Genomic DNA, 22,824 nt, shown 5'->3' with positions numbered 1-22,824 from the left:
CTAAAGGACAAGTCCATAGACCGCTATTAAATGGACTTGGAAAAATTCCGCATTTTTAGGTATAACTTGTCTGGAATGTTTTTACGTTTGGGGAGCGTGCCAGGTGCCCTTGACCTGGATTGGCCACTGTCGGTGACAGGATGCTGGGCTAGATGGACCTTTGGTCTTTCCCAGTATGGCACTACTTATGTACTTATGTACTTATGTACGTAATGGACATAACACAACTCTTCCGTTGAACGATTCCATAATGTGGCTGTGCCACATGAACTTTATCTTACCACAATATCACTTTGTATTTGTTTACACCGGAGTCTGCAAACACCTCTCCGGTACTATGTAAGTCACATTGAGCCTACAAATAGGTGGGAAAGTGTGGGATACAAATGTAATAAATAAATAAAAGATTTGTCTGGCTAGTATATTTGGAATTTGCATGCTTAAATCTAGCCTTCTCCTTTTTTACGAATATTATTGTCTAGTCTACTATAATAATTTGCATCTGCAACATTCTGAAGCTGACTGCCAGGAAGTTGAAGCCCGGCTCATAATGTCTGAAGCCTTCCAGTGATGTCACCGTGTTGCCTGGGAAACCGCGATGCGTCTCAAGCACAGGCGCTACAAGTTCGCACCACCAGCAGTCTGCCCCCCCACCCTCCCCTTCTGAGTTGCAGGACGCCCCCTCCCCTTCAAATTGCAGGACGCTCCCCTCCCTCCCTCCTTCCACTCCCCTCCGAGTTCCACGCCCCCTCTGTCCTCCGAGTTCCATGCCCACCACCTCCCTCACTCAAAGTGCAAGCAGGACCTGTCCTCCAGCAGCCCCTCGCCTTCCAGCGTGCCAGCTCTAATTTAAAAACTGTTACCTCAGGGTCCGGCATCAGCATTGAAGGCAAGCGGCGCCCTTCCGGAAACAGGAAATGAGGCCAGGACCAGAGGCAGAGCTCAGACAGATGGGAAGGCAGTGTGTAGCACCGCTCGCCTTCAATGCTGATTCCGGACCCCGAGGTAACAATTTTTAAATTACAGCCGGCACGCAGGAAGGTGCAGGGCTGCCGGAGGACAGGTCCTGCTCGCACTTTGAGGGAGGGAGGCGCGGGGGCATTGACCTCGGAGGAGAGGGGGGCGTGGAACTCGGAGGGGAGTGGAGGGAGGGGGGCGTCCTGCAACTTGAAGGGGAGGGGGGCGTCCTGTTTGCGAATCTGGCTTCCCCTGAATGCGCCCGACTCTGTGGGTTTCAACACCTCTTTCATCAAGGACTTGGGTTAAAGCCGAGCAGGAACTTAATGTGAAGTCTTCATTTCCTTTTTGAGCAATATGCAGTGCACCCAAGTCCCTGACGAAAGAGGTGTTGAAACTCGCGGAGCCGGGCGCGTTCAGGGGAAGCCAGATTCGGTCAGAGAAAGGGCCGACGAGAGTGAAGTGACAAGCTGAGAAACACAGTGCACAACGCAAGAACGTTAAGAGATAAGTTCACGTTTTGAGTTATTTATTAGTTAAAGCACTATATTATTGGCTACAGCACAGAAAAAAGTTTAAGAGTGGCCCGATGAAAGAAAGTGCTATACCGCTTGGCAAAGAAATGTATTGCCTTGAATAGTGGTTTTATACTGAGGGCACACTTTTATAAATTGCAAAGGAAAATGAAAAAAGTATAAAGAAAAGAAGCTTTATTTTGTATAAGGTTGGTAGGCCAATTTATATCACAGAATATTTAGTCTTGGTTCCAGTATAACAAGCAATTATCAGCATTAATTGTGATTGAGATTTATGCATACAACTCACTAAGTGTATTCTATAACGTGGTGTGCTTAAATTCTAAGTCACATAGCTGAAAAGGGGGCATGGCCATGGGTGTAATTTATGTGCATTATTACGCATAATTACATTCTGTGCCTAATTTAGGTGTCGGGATTTACACCAAGTAAAACGTGGCCTAAATGGATACGACCAATTTTGGGTGTGTGGCGAACCACACAGCGTATTCTATGTACCATGCAGAACGTTAAACCTATTCTATAAAATTTAGGCATACTCTAGAGAATATGCCTAGGTGTAATTCTTTTCCACATAGATTTTTCAGGCACCATATATAGAATCTAGTTCTTAGCACCTAAATGCTGCAGCACACAACAACAAAGTGGGCTGGTTAAGAGTGTGCAGTTTTAGGCATGAGCATGTAGACCACTTCCTCTAAGTATTTTCTAATGGCTCTTCTTCCACCCCCGTCCCGCTCTCTGTTGGGGTTCCTCAAGGATCTGTCCTTGGACCGCTTCTTTTCTTGATATACACCTCTTCCCTGGGCTCGCTGATCTCATCACACGGTTTCCAGTACCATCTCTATGCTGATGACACCCAGCTTTACCTCTCCACACCCGACATCACAGTCGAAACCCAGGCCAAAGTTTCGGCCTGCCTTTCAGACATCGCTGCCTGGATGTCCAACCGGCATCTGAAACTGAACATGGCAAAGACTGAGCTCCTTGTCTTTCCACCCAAACCCTCCTCTCCTCTTCCCGTCTCTGTTGACAACGCCCTCATCCTCCCCGTCTCCTCAGCCCGCAATCTCGGAGTCATTTTCGACTCCTCCCTTCCTTCTCTGCCCATATCCAGCAAACAGCTAAGACCTGTCGCTTCTTCCTCTATAATATTAGCAAAATTCGCCCATTCCACTCTGAACAGACCACCCGAACCCTCGTCCACTCGCTCGTTACCTCTCATCTTGACTATTGCAACCTTCTCCTCGCTGGTCTCCCGCTTAGCCACCTATCCCCCCTCCAATCTGTCCAAAATTCCGCCGCACGTCTTATCTACCGCGTGAACCGATACTCTCATATCATCCCTCTCCTCAAGTCGCTTCACTGGCTCCCGATCCGCTACCGTATACAGTTCAAGCTTCTCCTATTGACCTTCAAGTGCACTCAATCTGCAGCCCCCCATTACCTCTCTACCCTCCTCTCCCCGTATGTCCCCACCTGTAACCTCCGCTCTCAGGACAAATCACTCCTATCTGTACCCTTCTCCACCACCGCTAACTCTAGACTCCGCCCCTTCTGCCTCGCATCACCTTATGCCTGGAACAGACTTCCCGAGCCCATACGTCATGGACCCTCCCTGCCCATTTTCAAGTCCTTACTCAAAGCCCATCTCTTCTCCCTTGCTTTTGGTGCCTAACCACCTTCCCCATTCATGATACCTACACTGACTACATAGTTTATTACCTTTAGATTGTAAGCTCTCTTGAGCAGGGACTGTCCTTCCCCTTGTTTAAAATTGTACAGCGCTGCGTAACCCTAGCAGCGCTACAGAAATGCTAAGTAGTAGTAGTAGTAGTAGTAGTAGACCAGTCTATGACATGGTGGCAGTGCTTCCGCCTACAGGTAAGCAGTCGCATACCGAGCTACGCTCTTTTCTATAATGGCAGTTTTGTGCAAAATTGGTATCATAGAATTGACGCTCAGCCCCCATAGTTTTAGCACTGAATTTTTAGCCCTCTTTTTTGTTTTTTTAGTTCCAATATTTTTTATTTGATTTTATCAATGAAACAAAACACAAATGGCTAAAATATGTACAACCACCTTAACTTCTGGAAATCACGAAAGACCAACCTGTTCGAAAAGGCAAATCCCACTGACCCAACCTAAGTGCCTGAACCCAGCAACACAACGAAAACAAAGCCCGTAATGAACATTATATAACTCTTCTTCTCCACGATTCTCCTAATGTTGTAACACATAATCTCTTTCGATAATTACATCACTCTGTAGTTATCATCACCGGAGGTGGCTAACGTCTCATGGTACTATGTAAGCCACAATGAGCCTGCAAATAGGTGGGAAAATGCGGGGTACAAATGTAACAAATAAATAAAGCATCAAACAATATACACATCTGATACAAGATATGGTTACGGATTAGTAACGATGGGTAGGTAGTCATATCATGAAAATAGACAGTTAAGAGTACATATCTACACAAGAGTACTACATATTTGATCTTGAAGGGGAGTCCATATTTTCCTGTATTTAGTCATTGAATTATACTTCTCGGCCGCTGCATATTACATTGCTCACTGGATAAATATTAATCACAATTTTTGGATAGACTTCTCCATACGGCCTTAAGAATAATTTTCTTCTGCTGGAAAGACTTATCCAAACCCTCTTTTTTGAATCTACCCCAAACTGTATGTGATACTGATGAGCTGGATTAAGGGGCCCTTTTACTCAGCCGCGTAGGCGCCTACGAGCGCCCAACACGTGCCAATTGGAACTACTACCCAGCTACCGCAGGGCCCGGGTGGTAATTTCATTTTTTATGTGCGTCCACTGCAAGTGCCGGAAAATATTTTTTATTTTCTACAGCATGGCGCTAACCGGGCGGTAAATCAGCAGTTTATGCATGCTGACGATTACCGCCCGGTTAACGCGCGAGACCTTATCGCTAAGTCAATGGGTGGTGTTAAGGGCTCAGGCCCAAAATGGATGCGTGCCAGTTTTTATTTAGCTGCACGTCCGTTTTCAGCCAAAAAAAACCAAAGGCCTTTTTTTGCAGGTGCGCTGAAAAACGGACCTGTGCGCGTCCAAATCACGTGTCTACAGCAGTGCAGGCCATTTTTCAGCGCACCTTAGTAAAAGGACCCCTAAATATAAGTACAAAAGTAATGCCACACTGGGAAAAGACCAAGGCTCCATCGAGCCCAGCATCCTGTCCATGACAGCAGCCAATCCAGGCCAAGGGCACCTGGCGAGCTTCCCAAACGTACAAACATTCTATACATGTTATTCCCGGAATTGTGGATTTTTCCCCAAGTCCATTTAGTAGCTGTTTATGGACTTGTCCTTTAGGAAACCGTCTAACCCCCTTTTAAACTCTGCCAAGCTCTGCATTGATTTTCTGATATATGCATATACACCCTTTTTATACATATATATTCAAAACATATTCTTTAAGCCTGCCATGTTGCCATAAATAACTGAGCGTTTTCTGCTTTATCTATAGGATTACAATTGTAGCAGAAGCCTTGCTTTCATTCTCTTTGCTTAATATTCGTATATTTATATATCACAAGGTCAGTTTATCTATGATACTTAACTTATATGGTTACATCATATATATCATATATTATTTACTAATTGGTTGTAAGTGTGTTTTATTTATTTATTTCACTGTATTTTGAGTTTTTTTCGTTATACTTCATTTTGATGTTTTTTCTGCTAATTTTTAGATGTCATCCTTCTTTGATTGGTAATATACAACACCTTTATCGTATGTTATATATAATCTAATATTTTTAATAATTTAATAATTTAAGTATTTATTATATATTTGAAAACTATATATGCATGTATGTTTGAGTATATGTATTTTTACATGTATGGATTTTATATGTATATGTATGTATATGTATGTATGTATATATATATATATGTATATGTGTATGTATGTATATATATTGTGAAAATGATCCTCCCCTCCGCCTGAGGGTCCTCGGGATCTCCCCTTCACCCTTGCTGCCCAACCTCCTGGTTCACTGCAGTCCACAGAGCAGGGCTCAAAGAAATCCACTTCAAAGCAAACTTAACAAGTTCTTTATTTTGCTTGGGATCCAACAGTCCAGCAGTGCAAAAAGACACAATACTTGAATCAACAAAAAAAAACCCTCACAATTCCCCCTGTTGCTCCTCTCAGGGGTACAAACACAGCAAGAAAAAAAAAACTTTTACCTCCCAGGCTTCCAGCACCCAGCTGGGCTCCTTTTAGACAGTTGTATAGCCCTGGGTCTTCTTTCTCCCCCCCCCCCTCCCTTGGGAGGGGCCAAAACACTGCAAGCAGTTCCAAAAAAACAAACAAACACAGTTCTTGAGGCTTCAGCACACAGCTCAAACCCCTTCAGCTTCTTTTAGGCTTTTTAGCCACAGTTCACACTCCACCTTCTTCCAGCTGGGCTCAGCCCACTCAGGGGAAAATCTCCCATCCCTCTTCAACCAGAACTCTTTAAACTCAAAGTTCATTCACAGCCTGAGCTCTGGAAAATGAAAAGGCCCCACCCATCTGGGTCACTCTCTCTAAGCACTGACCCATCCTCCCACATGACCTTTCCTCTTTCCTCTCTTAGCCCAGTTACCATACCATGACGTTACCTGGTCCCTTAGTTTGTTACCTAAGGAGTGAGCCCAGGCTGAGAGGTCCATAGGCTCTTCCTCGCTCTCCTCTCTTTCTCCCTGCCCAGCTTCTTGATACTCCATGGGCTCCCCGTCCCACCCCCTTGATTACCCTGCAGGGGCACCACCCTTTCCTTGTTAGAGTTCTCCCCCTGTTCCTGCTGGGGAAGGTAATCTCTGTACCAGGCTTTTCCCCGAGGTTGCTGGGAAATGTAGTCTCTTCCTCTCCTCCATTTTGTAGGGGTCACGAACCTTTCTCTGCTCTCTCTCGGGGGATGCTGAGTAATGTAGTCCTTTTCTTTCCACCCTTTTCTAGGGGGCATTACTACTTCTCTCGCGCTCTGGGGATGGAATGGAGGCAAGGCTCTGTTCTGCCTACGTCTGCTCGTGAGCCGCCTCCCTTCTTCCTCTTCCACTTCCATCTTATCTACCCCCAGGTCCTCTCCTTCACAATATGTATATGTGTATATATATTATAGCATTTCTGCAATACTAATAATAATTTTTTTACAAAAATTTTTTTTATAAAAAATGTTTGTATTAATTTTTTTAATTCTGCATGGAATTTATGTTTATCACACATTTAACGTTCTACATTTATTTTACTTTTGTTCTGCATGTTTGTTATATTACCATTGTTTGGTTTTATTTCATAGACTCCTGAAGAAGGCGTCTGTAGCACCGAAACACGGCTGTGTTGAGTCGAGTGTATAATTAAATAAAGAGATTGTTCCTATCTACGTCGCCTACTGGTGTTGTTCAAGAGCCTACTCCTCCTACTCCCCCTTTCCTCACAAGCTAACCGCCTTGACCACGTTCTCCGGCAACAAATTCCAGAGTTTAATTACACGTTGGGTGAAGAAATATTTTCCCCGATTAGTTTTAAATTTATTACACTGTAGTTTCATCGCATGTCCCCTAGTCCTAGTATTTTTGGAAAGCGTGAACAGACGCTTCACAGCCACCTGTTCCACTCCACTCATTATTTTATATACCTCTATCATGTCTCCCCTCAGCCGTCTCTTCTCCAAGCTGAAAAGCCCTAGCCTCCTTAGTCTTTCTTCAAATGAACTGGCTACTCCAAATGCTATGAGCAGTACTTTCTTATCTCTTACTTAAGTGTAGATAAAACTCTTTGATTTTCTAGTTTGAATTCATGATAAAAGGGCCAATTTACCTCAAGGGAGCCTTTGGCGGAGTAAGCAGCATATGAGTACAGCAGATCCTGGTTAGGTTGATCTTTGGCCTCTCTACCACACCGCAGTCCACTGGGATAAAAACACTGGCCGCTCTTTGTTTCAGTGATTGTATTTGGAGAAGAGCCTGGTAGATCAAGCAGGACAGAATAATTCAGCATCTGCACTTCTGTCAGGCCAAGAGAACTCCATAGAACCATAAGTTCCTTTGCAAGATCTGTATCATTTTTAGAGCTGTATAACTGTGAAAAAGTCCTGGGGGAAAAAAAAAAAGCAAAACATAGGAACAGCAGAGTTATAAATAAAATAGTTTTGCTGAATCAATAAGTATGTAACACTTTTTACATTTTTTTACAGTCATTTGTAATATACTTTTTAAAAGGTCTGCATGTCATTCAGGGGTCCTTTTACAAAGCCACGCTGAAAAATAGCCTGTGGTAGTGTAGGTGTGGTTTTTGGGTGCGCGCCGATCCATTTTTTAGAGCGCCTGTAAAAAAGGCCTTTTTTGGGAGGCCAAAAATGGACGTGCAGCAAAATCCATTTTGGGTCTGAGACCTTACTGCCAGCCATTGACCTAGCGGTAAAGAATCCGGGTGGTAATGACCTGCGTGCGTCTGTCATGCGCGCCCGAAAATAAAAAAATATTTTTCAGATATGTGTATCGGACGCACGCCAAAAATGAAATTACTGCAAGAGCCACGCGGTAGTTGGGTGGTAACTCCATTTTGGCGTGCATAGACACTTACGCGGCTTAGTACAAGGGCCCCTCAATGAAATCAATGGGGGTCATTTTCAGCACAACTCAAAAGGAAGTGTGTCTAGGGATGGGGCAGGGGCAGTTCAAAAAATTGCACACAGTTATAGAATAACACCATTCCCACACCCAAATACCAAGAGCTGGGCACCAGTATTTACACCAGGTTTCAGCTAGCGTAAATATCGGCTCTAAGTGCTATTCAATAAAGAACGTTCAACTCGGAGCACCCTTTATAGAATAACAGTCTACAGCAATGTTTCCTGACACCCAAATTTGGGCGGAAGGAAAAGGAGCCGAGCCGATCACACAGGAAAAGGTCCTTTGAGAAATACTTTATTCATGTGAGGTCTATACAAAAGCCCGACATTTTCATTTGTTCAGAGGATCTATCTATAAATTATTTTGTTTTTATTCATTTATCAATTTTATATTCATTTATTTGGCTTGACATGTAATGGCATTTTAGAATTGGTATTTATGTTGTATTATTTATATTAATTAATAATTGTTTACTTAATACTATTTATCAATGTTAAATAATATGTTTTGTTTTATTTGTTGTCAGTTAGTTTAGGGGTCCTTTTACTAAGATGCGCTGAAAAATGACTTGCGGTAGTGTAGACGCCTGTTTTGGGCACACGCTGAATTATTTTTTAGTGCATCTACAAAAATGCCTTTTTTTCGCCGAAAATGGACATGCGGCAAAATGAAAATTTCTGCGTGTCCATTTTGGGTCTGAGACCTTAGCGCAAGCCATTGACCTAGCAGTAAGGTCTCACACAGTAACCAGGCAGTAATGGTCTACTCGCATCAAATTCCACTTGACACATGTAGCTGCCGCGTGTCAGAAAATAAAAAATATTTTTCAGACGCGTGTGAGTGCCAAAATTGAAATTACCACAAGGGCCGTGCAGTAACCGGGCGGTAACTCCAATTTGGCGCATGTTGGGCACACATAGGCGCCTACGTGGCTTAGTAAAATGGCCTCTTAGTCCCTGACGCAGCCCTTGTGTGGGCGAAACACGGCCAGTGTCGGGCATTTTTATAGACCTCACATGAATAAAGTATTTCTCAAAGGACCTTTTCCTGTGTGCTCTGCTGCTTTTATACCGCTGCTTTGAAACTTGTGCATCACTTGCCCTGCTGTTTGCTTGACCCAAATTTGGGCACCACTGACCTGAATCCGGTCCTAGGATAGCAAACCCTACTGCAAGTCGGTGATACCGCTTAGTAGTAAATTGGCAAGTCTACAAGAGTACTTGATTTGCCGTAACCCAGTAGCAACTTCAGTTCTCAGAATCTTTCTTATTGATTTCCCTTATTCAGGTATAACCTGCCTGTGGTTTTTGCAAAGAGACAAGGACAGACAAGCTCTGCTATGTGCTGACATCTGTTAGAATAGGGAAAGAGATGTATTATAAATATTGCACCAAGTCTTATCACAGAATTACAGTGGTAGAAACCACCACCCTAGCCTTAGCTCCACGCTTATTCAGGTGACTTAGCAAGATCTTAATTCTGATCTAGGAAAAACAGTGCACAGCCAATCCATCAAGAAATATCTATTACAGACATTTGTGCAAAAACAACAGTTTTAATCCCAGACTTCATACTTTTGAAAGATAAAAAAAGCTCCAAGGCCTGCTTTGTTAAAAAAAATGAGATATAAAACTTTTACAAGAAGGGCAACATGGCCTGCTGTGAATCCTGTCAAAAGAGATATTGAAATCCATTTTGTCTTCTCAGCTTGTATACATTAACTTAGACTGCCAGTGCTCTGAATGCATTTTAAGAGCTTTGTTTACTACAACAAGATGCTCTGTCCTAATTTTGATTCTGCTCAAGTAATTCACAAGCCATTAAATTCTTAACTTGATGAGGCTCTGCAAGCCGAATTTTGTCTTTTTACAGAGTGATTTATGCTGAAGCAACTCTGCTTCAGAGAATCAGCAGCACACCAAATTTTTAGAATTTATTAAGGTGCAGCCGAATACTGCTCAATTATATTTTTTAAATAAGCTGTAAATTGAATTATTATTTAAAAGGGTTGCCCTATGTGACATAAATGGGTTGGCAGGATTTTGGAGGTTGTCAATCATACTTGCTTCATCTACCCACTTCCTTGTGTTTTTCAAGATACGTGTGGGCATAGCATGGATTAGAAGGTGACCTCTGTAGGAATATGTGCAAGACAAGTGCTGCATGCATTAACTGTCAACAATTCTAAGAGCTATGATGTCATAGGATATAGTGTAATGTCTTGTGGGTGTGTCTGAGTCACTCTAGTTGCTCTGAGAGTGAGTCAGTCTGTGTCAGCATAAGATGGTGTTAGCAATCTCTCTTCAAGCTGTATGATAACCAACTGACAGAATTTTTGTATTCAGTAGTTTTACCATGTCTACTGCAAGTATGATGTAAATAGTTATCTGAAGAAACTGTAAGTAAACATGATTTTTGTTTGGAAGTTAAAGAAGAGAGAGTAATTGAATCTTTTATTCAAGAGTCTGTGTGAAAAAGAGAGAGAGAGAGAGAGAGAAGAACAAAAAAAATGGGAGTTAACACTTCTAAAGCTCTGCTGCGTATGGGCTAAATCTGCTGAAGTAAAAGTCTATTTTTTTTTCATTTCTCCCCATCAACCTCAACCTTGTCTGAGGGCATCGCAAGATGGCTGAGACCACTTCTTCTGAAGCGATGTCAGGATTAGAGGGGGAGGGGAGGAATAGGTAATCTCATAGATGGGTTTAATAGGTCTTACTTGCTTACCTAGCTCTTATAGCCCACAAAATACCTATTCAGTTCATCACAGAAAAATGAAAGGTGGGACCTGAAGAATTAAAAATTGGAAATGCCCTATTTTACTGCCACATTAAAAGTGAACTTAATGTTTGGGAAAGTCCAGTATTAGGATGTGCAAAGCCCTTTTTTTTTACTGCAGCTTAGTCAAAGGACCCTGTGATACTGTGGGCGAGGGTAGAGGGTAGGCCTCTAAATACAGCCGGACAAGGTTGCAAAATTAAGGTAAGTACTTTATTAACTTAAACTGAGGCTTGTTGCTTCACAGGGTCAGGAACAAAAAGGTAAAGTCTTGAGAAGGGCTTGTGGATGACAAGGCCCAAACACAGCCCTTGGCCTGTGACTGCCATGCCCCAAACACAGTCTGTAAAGTTTCTCTCTCACTCTCTCTGGGCCACAATTAAAGTTTGGCTTACCTCAGCCAGGTCATAGTAGCCAGATGTATGTAGTGAAGATGTATGCTGGGGATTCACTTCTTCCTTCCCATGGACCTCCCTGGCCTAACTGTGCCCTCAGCTTTAAAGCTTCCTAGTTCCAGGGTTGCCAGGTGAAAAATTTTTTCCCCACCCAAACCAGCCCAAAACCCGCCCAAAGTCAAACCCCGCCCCTGACACCCCACCCCTGCCGTCATCAACCCCGCCCCCGCCTCCCCGTCATCGGCCCTGCCTAGAACGTCACTAACCCCGCCCAAAACGCCACTAGCCCCCCCCCCGCGGCCCAAAAAACCGCTAAAAAACCGCCAAAAGACCCCAAAACAAGCCCAAAAAACCGCAACCCGCCACGGGCAAAAATTTCCCGTGGCGGGTGGCGGAAAACCACCCAATTGGGCGGGAAAACCGCCCACCTGGCAACACTGCCTAGTTCCTCTTTTCCTGGCTCCACTCCTCCTGTGTCACTTCCTCCTTGGGAAGGACTATGGATCTTAAGGTAGCCCTGGCACCGTGAAGGAATATCCAGCAGGGGGAGTGGTAGCACTTATAGACTCCCTCACATGTCTGGTTGAGCGCCTGCCATTCCAAGGGACTTCTCAACCAGACTGCCACTAACACCCAGTGCTTCTAAAGCTGGCCAGGAAATTCAGGGGTCCTTTTACTAAGGCGAACCGAAAAATGGCCTGAGCTGGCGTAGGCGCATGTACTGGATGCGCACAGGTCCATTTTTCAGCGCGCCTGCAAAATAGGCCTTTTTTGTTTGGCCGAAAATGGATGATAATGGGATTCTGTCCCATCCTGCTGAAAATCCTGACTTCACTTCCACAAAGAAGATTTTGTTGAACGATGCTATTTATTTTTGTTACATTTGTATCCCACATTTTCCCACTTATTTGCAGGCTCAATGTGGCTTACATAGTACCGGAGAGGCGTTGGAGTCTCCGGTGAACAAATACAAAGTGATGTTGTGTTAGGATAAAGTTCTCAATTATAATGGCACTTTTATGGAGTAGCTAACACCATCTGGAGGGGAGGGATTTCTTCTAGAAGACCTGGTGTCTTATATTGCTAATTTTAAAATGGGGGTGGGGAGAGGTGTGTGATGTTGCGGCGGGCATGATGTGTTGAAATGTCACTTTGGCTTGCCCCCTGCTGTCTAGTGACGCCACTGGCATTGAGTCTGCATGCCTCTGTGAGTTCACTTACCAGAATTTACAACTTCCAGCCTTCTTGCGAAGTCCCTTTGTGGTCCTTTTACTAAGCCCCTTAAGCGTCCACGTGTGCCCAAGGCCCACCAAAATGGAGTTACCGCCCGACTACCATGTGGCTCTTGTGGTAATTTCATTTTTGGTGCGCGTCGAATACGCGCGTCTGAAAAATATTTTTTATCTTCGGACGTGCGTAATGGACGCGTGCCAAGTGGCATTTGACACACGTAGGTCATTACCACCCAGATTCTTTACTGCTAGGTCAATGGCTGGCGGTAAGGTCTTAGACCCAAAATAGACGCGCGGCAATTTTGATTTTGTCGCATGTCCATTTTCGGCCCTCAAAAAAGGCCTTTTTCACAGGTGCGCTGAAAAATGGATTGGCACATGCCAAAAACCCGCACCTACACTACTGCAAGCCCTTTTTCAGCGTGTCTTTGTAAAAGGACCCCTTTGTCTTGGAGCTCTGCAAACTTTCTCTGGAGGTTCCCTCTAGCATCAGGCTCCTATAAGCACAGCGGTAAGGAGTTTCTCCGTACTTACAACAAATAGGTACACGCATTCTGACTGAGATTATCCACCAGACTTCACTCAACCCTGAAGGGTTGATGCAGTTTTGGTTTTGTCTCAATTGCTTGTAGTTCTGCCTTTCCTAAGGAAATTGGAAATTGGAAGCACCAAACACTAATACATGCTTACCACAACAAAAAATTGTGTACCATGGGGTGCACTGTCATCCCGTGGTAATTTCGGGATCTGCATGCACTGCCCATGGGCTAAAAACAATTTTTCTTTTTGGGTGCAGGCGGCGTGTCTGGGGGCACAGAGAGTGGATATGTTCTGCACTAATCAGCGCCGCTACGTTTGCTGCGTGCTAACTGATTATCATGTGCTTAGTGTGTGAGCCCTTATCGTCAACATAATGGATGGTGGTAAATGCTCATGCGCTAATCTATTTTAATAGCCACACGATAATGGCAAAATTAGCGCATGCCATTAATACAATAAATAGGAAATTTAGCCATTTTACCTCCGCAGTAAAAATAGCCTTAGCGAGTGGGAAAGACCCGTGTAAGGGCACGCTAAGGCCACTTTCTCCGCTGCTTGGTAAAAGGGACACTTAGGGCCCCTTTTACTAAGCCACGTAGGCGCCTATGCATGCTGAATGCACGCCGAGTTAGAGTTACCGCCCAGCTACCGCGTGGCCTTTGTGGTAATTTCAATTTCGGTGCGCGTCCACTACGTGCGTCTGAAAAATATATTTTTTTCGCACGCGCAGTGGCATCCGACATGCGTAGGCCATTACCGCCCAGATACTTTACCCGCTAGGTCTATGACTGGCGGTAAGGTTTCAGACCCAAAATGGACGCGCGGCAATTTTGATTTTGCCGCACATCCATTTTCGGCAAAAAAAGGGCCCTTTTTTTTTTTTACAGGCATGCTAAAAAATGGATCGGCATGCGGCCAAAACCCACGCCTACGCTACCGCAAGCCATTTTTCAGCGTGCCTTTGTATAAGGACCCCTTAATAAGGAAACACATTCTTTCAATGTGCTATAACATCTCAATATTGGTTTTATGACCTCCCTTTAGTATCAGTCATGATAAGCTCTGTGAGGTTAATAGAGGTATTTTGCCTTACAGTTCTATATAAATATATCTCAAACAAATAAATTTATCCTGTTTTGACTATTACTGAACAGTCAGAACTGGAGAGGTAATGCCTTATCTGCTACTGATCCATCATTTTCAAACAGTCTTTTTACACCATCTCCTGCTCACAAATTTGCTGTGTTGCTCCACTGGGGCTCTCTCAAGCAGATAATGGGCAAAAGGAGTGTAGGGCATATATGCAAAGCCTCTCCTTCAAATGCAAAGATGTGTGGCACAGCCCTGTTGAATTGATTGAAGCTAAGGGGTATTGATCGAAAGCCTGAAACCTTTTTCTTGCTTTGAAAGCATGTTGAAACAATGAAATAATTGCACTGTTTGAAGGTTTAAGAAAACATTGTGTTTGGTACAAAGCCAGATTCTAAAAGGAGAAAGATATTATTTTTCTAGGGATACTGGCTTTGTTTTTTTTTTGTTGTTGTTTTCATTAGATACAATTAAAAAGTAAATTTCATAGAGCGCTTTCCAAATGCAAAGTATTTTTTACATGAGGAAAATGACTTATAAAAGCGGTAACATAGTAACATAGCAAATGACAGTAGATAAAGACCTGAACGGTCCATCCAGTCTGCCCAACAGTCATACTCATTATCAAATCATGATTAAACCAACAATGAATGTAATATAAAATAATTGATCATTGTCTCTCTTTGGCATTTCTGGGGCATAGACCATAGGGATCTTGGCGTCATTGATAATATGTTGAAATCCTCTGCTCAGTGTGTTGCAGCGGCTAAGAAAGCAAATAGAATGTTAGGTATTGTTAGGAAAGGAATGGAAAACAAAAGTGAGGACCGTATAATGTCTTAGTATCGCTCCGTGTTCAAATCTGGTCACCGCATCTCAAACAAGATATAGTGGAATTAGAAAAGGTACAGAGAAGGGTGACAAAAATGATAAAGGGGATGGGACAACTTCCCTATGAGGAAAGGCTGAAGCGGCTAGGGCTCTTCAGCTTAGAGAAGAGACAGCTGAGGGGAGATATGATAGAGGTCTATAAAATAATGAGTGGCGTGGAACGGGTAGATGTGAATTGTTTGCTTACTCTTTCCAAAAATACTAGGACTAGGGGTTATGCGATGAAGCTACAAAGTAGTACATTTAATACGAAACAGAGGAAACTTTTCTTCACTCAACGTGTAATTAAACTTTGGAATTCGTTGCCAAAGGATGTGGTAAAGGTGGTTAGTTTAGCAGGGTTTAAAAAGGATCTGGACGGCTTTCTACAGGAAAAGTCCATAGATCATTATTAAATTGACTTGGGGAAAATCCTCTGCTTATTTCTGGGATAAGCAGCATAAAATATATTGAGCTTTTTTGGGATCTTGCCAGGTATTTGTGACCTGGATTGGCCACTATTGGAAACAGGATGCTGGGCTTGATGGACCTTTGATCTGTCCCAGTGTGGCAATACTTATGTACTTATGAAGTCTACCCGGCCCCATCCTCAGGTTCAAACTACTGAAGTTGCTGTCAAAGCCCACTCCAGCCTATCCAAATCCATTTTGTCATTTGCGGGACACAGAACATAGAAGTCTGCCCAGCACTGTCCTCATGTTCCAAATTACTGGAGTTTTCGTCAAAGCCCTCTCCAGGCCATCCTAAACTGGATTGCCATATACGGTACGGAGACCGTACAAACTTGCCTAGCGCCGGCCTTAGTTCTTCAAATCCGGAGTCACCATCTAAGTGCCACTCTCACTCAAATCCGGAGTCACCATCTAAGTGCCACTCTCACTATGAATTATGCACATTTAGAACATGCCCTAACCTCACCTGGCATTTACAACTGCTTTCAGCAGGCTTAAATTTATTTATTTGGATTTTGCTCACACCTTTTTCAGTAGTAGCTCAAGGTGAGTTACATTCAGGTACTCTGGATATTACTCTGTCCCAGGAGGGCTCACAATCTAAGTTGGTACCTGAGGCAATGGAGGGTTAAGTGACTTGCCCAAGATCACAAGGAGCAGCAGTGGGATTTGAACCGGCATCTCTGGATTGCAAGACCGGTGCTCTAACCACTAGGCCACTCCTCCACTAGCAACATTCCGTGTAGAATCTCCAGTGGTAGCAACATTCCATGTTCCACTGCACTAACCACTAGGCCACTCCTCCACTAGCAACATTCCGTGTAGAATCTCCAATGGTAGCAACATTCCATGTTCCACTGCACTAACCACTAGGCCACTCCTCCACTCCATTTAAATGCAGGTGACTTAAGTTAAGGCGGATTAGGCAACTATTCTAAAAAGTGCAAGTGCTCTTTATAGAATACCGCTGAAGGCACAATTTGTTTTCTGCACCGATTTTTCAGTGTGATTTACTGAATCTAGTCCTATACAATATGCATATGTGGATGACGTCCAAATCCCACCCGTGCACCTACCCACTCCCACACTATTTTATAGAACAGGTGCCAATTATCTCAGCACTTATGTGCATATGATGTGTGTTACTACGTGCACTTTTCTTTTTTGATCTCTCTCTCTCTCTCTCTCTCTCTGTATCAGGGGCGTAGCCACGGGCGGGCCTGGCCCACCCAATTTCGGGTCAGGCTCGCCCAGCAGCAAAGTTCCTGATGGCGATTCCAGTCGCAGGCTCCGCTCGCAGTCGCAGCAATTCCCACACGCTGCCTGCCAGTGCCGGCTGCCGCTCAATCTCCTTGCACTACTAAGCGCTAACCTGGAAGTCTCTCCTCTGCAGAGAGAGAGAGAGAGAGAGAACCTTTTTTGGAGATGGGAAGGCAGTAAAACGAGAGGACATGAAATGAGATTGAAGGGGGGCAGACTCAAGAAAAATGTCAGGAAGTATTTTTTCACGGAGAGAGTGGTGGATACTTGGAATGCCCTCCCGCGGGAGGTGGTGGAGATGAAAACGGTAACAGAATTCAAACATGCGTGGGATAAACATAAAGGAATCCCGTTCGGAAGGAATGGATCCTCAGAAGCTTAGCCGAGATTGGCAGGCAGAGCCGGTGGGGGGAGGCGGGGCTGGTGGTTGAGAGGTGGGCCTTGTTCTGGGCAGACTTCTACGGTCTGTGCCCTGAAAATGGCAGAAACAAATCAAGGTCAGGTATACACATATGAGTTTAAATTGTTGGGCAGACTAGATGGACCCTGCAGGTCTTTTTCTGCCGTCATCTACTATGTTACTATATATATATATATAATACCCATAATGTAACAGAAATTAAAAATGATCAATTAACAGAATGAGGAAATAATAACAAGGTTACAACATGAAAAGGAAAATGTTTAACTTCCCCCAGATATCCACTCTACAAACCCTGGGGTCTTTTTATTAAAGGTGCACTAACAGGTTTAGGGCCATATTTACTAATCTATGCTGTAAGCATGCTAGCATTGTTAGCGCACACTAATAATTAGCGTGCACTAATGCTAGAGCCACCCATAAGAATATATTTTATTTATTTGTTGCATTTGTATCCCATATTTTCCCACCTTTTTGCAGGCTCAATGTGGTTAACCGATTTCGGTATGAACAAATACAAGTTGCAATTAATATCAAGGTGATATTAATCGCAACTTGTGTTTCTAGGTGTTTCTAGAGTTAGCACGTGCTAAATTTCAGTATGTGCTAAAAACACTGGCGTGCCCTAGTATACAGGGCCCTTACTGTGTGCTAACCATGGGCTAATTTAACACACACTAATTTGTTAGGGCATGCTAAATCTATTAGCTCACCTTAGCAAAAGGACCCCACCATTCTGCACTCATGGCCCCAACATTTTCTTTATGCTAAAACAAGCAACCTGGAATTATGTGTTATAAATATAACTTTGGAATGTATCATTTAAAATTGCTTTGAAATTCTTATACATTAAGACATATTAAAAATGAATACTTTATTTATCTGAATGGACTCATAGTAGTATGATATGAACGTAACAGCTGGAAAACTTGTTCGGTTAATATTTTATACACTTTAGCTCTGTTCACATTTTCTGCAATAAACATTGATTCACTATTTGTCAACAGCACTAGGCCTTAACCTTTATAACGTCAACATTTAGCGATTCTGACATTTGGAAGAATAAAATCACAGTTATTGACAAAGACATATGGGAAGTTTGGATGCAGAACAGAAAATCTTATTTCTCAATTTTAAAATACAGTGCAAACCCCAAATGATTTAGGCTAAAGTAAGCGATCACTACAAATTAAACGAGATTAAAATACATAACAATCTCATGTAGAAGAAAATACAAACGTGGACTACAGAAACAGACTAGACTGTGAGGCTCTTCTACCCATTTCAGACCAGTAACTGATAAAGGTATGAATATCAGCTGTGTTTTGTTTAAATAATTTTTTCATGAATTTTGTTTCGTTCGAGGGGGTGTTGGGTCATTGCTAATGTGCATTAAAGTCCACCACAGGCAAGTAGAATACTCTGCTGAAAACTCGGGTTAACTTTGAGGAAAAGACTTCAGACACTCGGTTCCAGCTGATTGTAATCTCATTCGAGCAGCTGACCGATTTGCTTAGCGTATACGTTAAACTCTGTCATGCAGTGTATACGCTAGCGAGTATCCACAATTTTGTTAACTGTATAGAGATCTTAAACAACTTTTCTTTAATAAAGTTTTAAGAAGCTTATACTTAGCTGTGTTCTATGCCAAGACTATAGCGTGCGTCCACGCCCAACAGCGTTGAGCACAGCAGGAGCTCGCTGTTGGGCGTGGATGCACGCTATAGTCTTGCATATATCTAGGACCGATTAAGCTTGAAGTCTTTCTAGTTAAATAATTTTGAATATTGGTCGGACTATTTTTAAGCCAAGTCCACCTCAAGAGGAAGAAATTGTACCAAACTGTGAGAAACAGATGAGGAATAATAAAACAGAGATTTAGTCCTTGTTGGATTATAGGCAATGAGTATTATAACAGACCCTTTTTCAAATTTATTTATTTATTTGTAGCATTTATACCCCGCTCTTTCCCGCTCGATAGCAGGTTCAGTGCGGCTAAACAATGAATGAATACAAAGTATTACAAGGACAACACAATGTATAGTTACAAGGTCTTATAGAGATAACAAGTTGAGTAGAAAATGATAAAATGGAGAAATATGGGGGAAAGGATTGAGGTAAGGTTAATGTTGGTGGTGTGGGTTTGTGGTGTGGTTTGGTACGTAAATTAAGTTGGGTCGTTCGGATAGGCTTGTTTGAAGAGGTATGTTTTCAGCAGCTTTCGGAAGGGTAGATGTTCATTGGTTGCTCGGATGTATCTTGGTATGGCGTTCCAAAGTTGACTGCCTATCATAGAGAAGTTGGAAGCGTAGTAGGTTTTGTATTTGAGGCCTTTGCAATTGGGAAGGTGAAGATTGAGATATGTTCGAATATCCAAAACCTGAACTAATGCAAACAAAGTAAATATGAGAAAAACTACTTAACTTAGGGCCCCTTTTACAAAGCGGCGGTAAGGCCAATGCGGGCTTACCACTCGCTAAAAAGGAACTACCGCTGGGCTACCACAGGAACATGGTAGTAGTTCCCACCCCCAGCGTGCCGTCATATGATGTTCTACTCATATGACGTTCTACGTCAAAAAGATGTTCTACTCTATGTGGAAACTGAAAAGAATAATAGACCATTCTTTTCCGAGATCTGTCTTCCGCAGCCTAGTGCAATCACTCGTACTCAGTCATCTGGACTACTGCAACTCACTATACGCAGGATGCAAAGAACAAATATTGAGAAAACTTCAAACAGCCCAGAATACAGCAGCCAGACTCATTTTCGGAAAACCAAAATATGAAAGTGCAAAACCCTTACGTGAGAAACTACACGGGCTCCCACTCAAGGAACGTATCACCTTTAAAGTATGCACCTTAGTTCACAAAATCATTCGTGGTGAAGCCCCTACATACATGTCTGACTTAATAGACCTGCCACCTAGAAACGCCAAAAGATCATCCCGAACCTTCCTCAACCTCCACTTCCCTAAGTGCAAAGGCATAAAATACAAAGCACTGCATGCATCAACCTTCTCTCATATGAGCACACAATTCTGGAACACACTACCACGCAACCTGAAAACGATCTACGAACTAACTGACTTCCGCAAACTACTGAAGACTCATCTCTTCGAGAACATCTACTGCAAGGACCAAAACATATGAATTCACACACACTATAGAAAAGCACCAATTCACTCTCTTCTGAATTCTCTTCCCCATACTTTCACCACACTTAAAACCACACTCACAGATAAAACTGATACACCCTAATATCCTTTCGTTATTGTCCCATCGCCCTATCATTTCCCCATTGTCACATTCCATTGTTTCTATTCCTAGATGATATTTTGACTTTGACTTTGTCTTCCCACAACTCTTCACAATGTACCCATAATCGTATTATGACCAATTGTATTTCTATTATTCACAACGTATTGTAAGCCACACTGAGCCCGCAAATAGGTGGGAAAATGTGGGATACAAATGCAATAAAATAAATAAATAAAATATCCGGTGCTACAAAAATATATTTATTTTTGTAGCGCCGGTGCCTACCCAGCGGTAATCGGGCAGTGCGGCCTGCTGTCCGGTTACCGCCAGGTTAGCATGGAAGCCCTTACCACCACCTCAATGGATGGTGGTAAGGGCTGCCCTCCCCCCCATCAAATGGCCACGCGGCAAGAACCACGCGGTAAAAGTGGGCCTCAGCGCGCGTCAAAAAACACGTGCCGATGCCAGCACATGCCCCCTTTTGCCGCAGCTTGCTAAAAGGTTTCCCTAAATTCTCCCAATAGTTTGAATTTATCAAGATTTTTAAGTAGAGGAGTGTGGTAGCCATGTTAGTCCACTCTTAAGGTTATCAATAGAAATCAAACAAAATAAAACATGGAAAAGAAAATAAGATGATACCTTTTTTTATTGGACATAACGTAATACATTTCTTGATTAGCTTTCGAAGGTTGCCCTTCTTCGTCAGATCGGGTTCTACATGGAATGTTGCTACTCTTTGAGATTCTGCTGTGGAATCTTGTAACTCTTTAGCATTCCGGAATCTTGCTATTCTTTGGGGTTCTACAGGTAGAGAGGTATGGTAGCCGTGTTAGTCCACTCTTAAAGGTTATCAATAGAAATCAAACAAAATAAAACATGGAAAAGAAAATAAGATGATACCTTTTTTATTGGACATAACTTAATACATTTCTTGATTAGCTTTCGAAGGTTGCCCTTCTTCCTCAGATCGGAAATAAGCAAAACCAAAATCAAGATTTTTAGAATCTTCTAGGGAAGTAATTCAAAAAGAGCTACATTATTGGTAACCTCTCATTCAGAAGTACAAAAAAATGATTATTTTAAAGTTATATTTTGGAAAAAGCAGGTTCCTTTTTATGGGCGGATGATACTTATGTTCCCGGACGTAGCCAGGTCAACTCAAAAGAGAAGGAAGTCCTTTCTCCTAATCAAACCTAATATGGTGGTGGCTGGTGGGACTTTTTTTTTTTTTTCTTAAAGTTTCCTTCTAATTATAAATGGCAATGGCTAGGTATTCTGGGATCCTTCTTAATTGGAAACATTTTTTTAATGAAAGGAATTTTTTTGTCAGGGCAGAGGAGTCAGATCAGGGGAAGGAAGAGGCCGCTAGACTACTAGGGATGTTTTTAGAAGGATTGGGGATAGGTGATTGGAGGATCAGGGGTGGAGGAGTGGCCTAGTGGTTAGAGTGGTGGACTTTGGTCCTGGGGAACTGAGGAACTGAGTTGGATTCCCACTTCAGGCACAGGCAGCTCCTTGTGACTCTGGGCAAGTCACTTAACCCTCCATTGCCCCATGAGTGGGAAAGTGCAGGGTACAAATGTAACAAAAATAAAATAGATACTATTGGAGATTCTACATGGAATGTTGCAATTCCACTAGCAACATTCCATGTAGAAGGCTGCGCAGGCTTCTGTTTCTGTGAGTCTGAGTCACAGAAGTAGAAGCCTGCGCGGCCACATTGGTGATCTGCAAGGGCCGACTTCTACATGGAATATTGCTAGTGGAATAGCAACATTCCATGTAGAATCTGAAATAGTAGCAACAGTGGAGGAGTGGCCTAGTGGTTAGGGTGGTGGACTTTGGTCCTGAGGAACTGAGTTCAATTCCCACTTCAGGCACAGGCAGCAGCTCCTTGTGACTCTGGGCAAGTCACTTAACCCTCCATTGCCCCATGTAAGCCACATTGAGCCTGCCATGAGTGGGAAAGCGTGGGGTACAAATATAACAAAAATAAATAAATAAAAGTTAAGGGGGGTGGGGGAAGAGATTAGGCCCAGCAGTTTATTAACTCTTTTCCCCCAAAGCAGATGGCAAGCTAACCCTTCTACATTGCCTCAGACCTGGTGGTAATTTTCTTGGGTTACTACTACTACTTATCATTTCTATAGCGCTACCCGGACGTACGCAGCGCTTGTCACACTTGAACATGGAGAGACAGTCCCTGCTCAATAGAGCTTACAATCTAATTATGACAGACAGACAGGACAAGTAAGGGATAAGGGTTAGGACAGACAGGACATTGTGCTCTCATTGTGCTCCTTTTAAAACTTCTCTGCATTGGGGTGGAAGAGTTAATACCATTTATAACAGGAGC

The 22,824-nt window shown here is 43.0% G+C and overlaps 1 protein-coding gene across 1 annotated transcript in view; it reads right to left on the bottom strand.

The window, feature by feature from the left end:
* NAALADL2 (N-acetylated alpha-linked acidic dipeptidase like 2) overlaps positions 1 to 22,824 on the bottom strand; it is a gene marked incomplete at its 5' end in the record, with an annotated part of 477,074 nt that overhangs the window by 369,503 nt on the left and 84,747 nt on the right. Inside the window, one exon of the mRNA XM_030215679.1 lies at positions 7,339 to 7,612. Within this exon, the coding sequence (XP_030071539.1) occupies positions 7,339 to 7,612 (274 nt within the window). The remainder of the gene's footprint in view (positions 1 to 7,338; positions 7,613 to 22,824) is intronic.

This window comes from Microcaecilia unicolor, chromosome 10, assembly GCF_901765095.1.
Source record: "Microcaecilia unicolor chromosome 10, aMicUni1.1, whole genome shotgun sequence".
Taxonomy (NCBI): Eukaryota; Metazoa; Chordata; class Amphibia; order Gymnophiona; family Siphonopidae; genus Microcaecilia; species Microcaecilia unicolor.
Note: the sequence above shows the minus strand (reverse complement) of the source record. Positions and strands in the feature narration are given on the sequence as shown.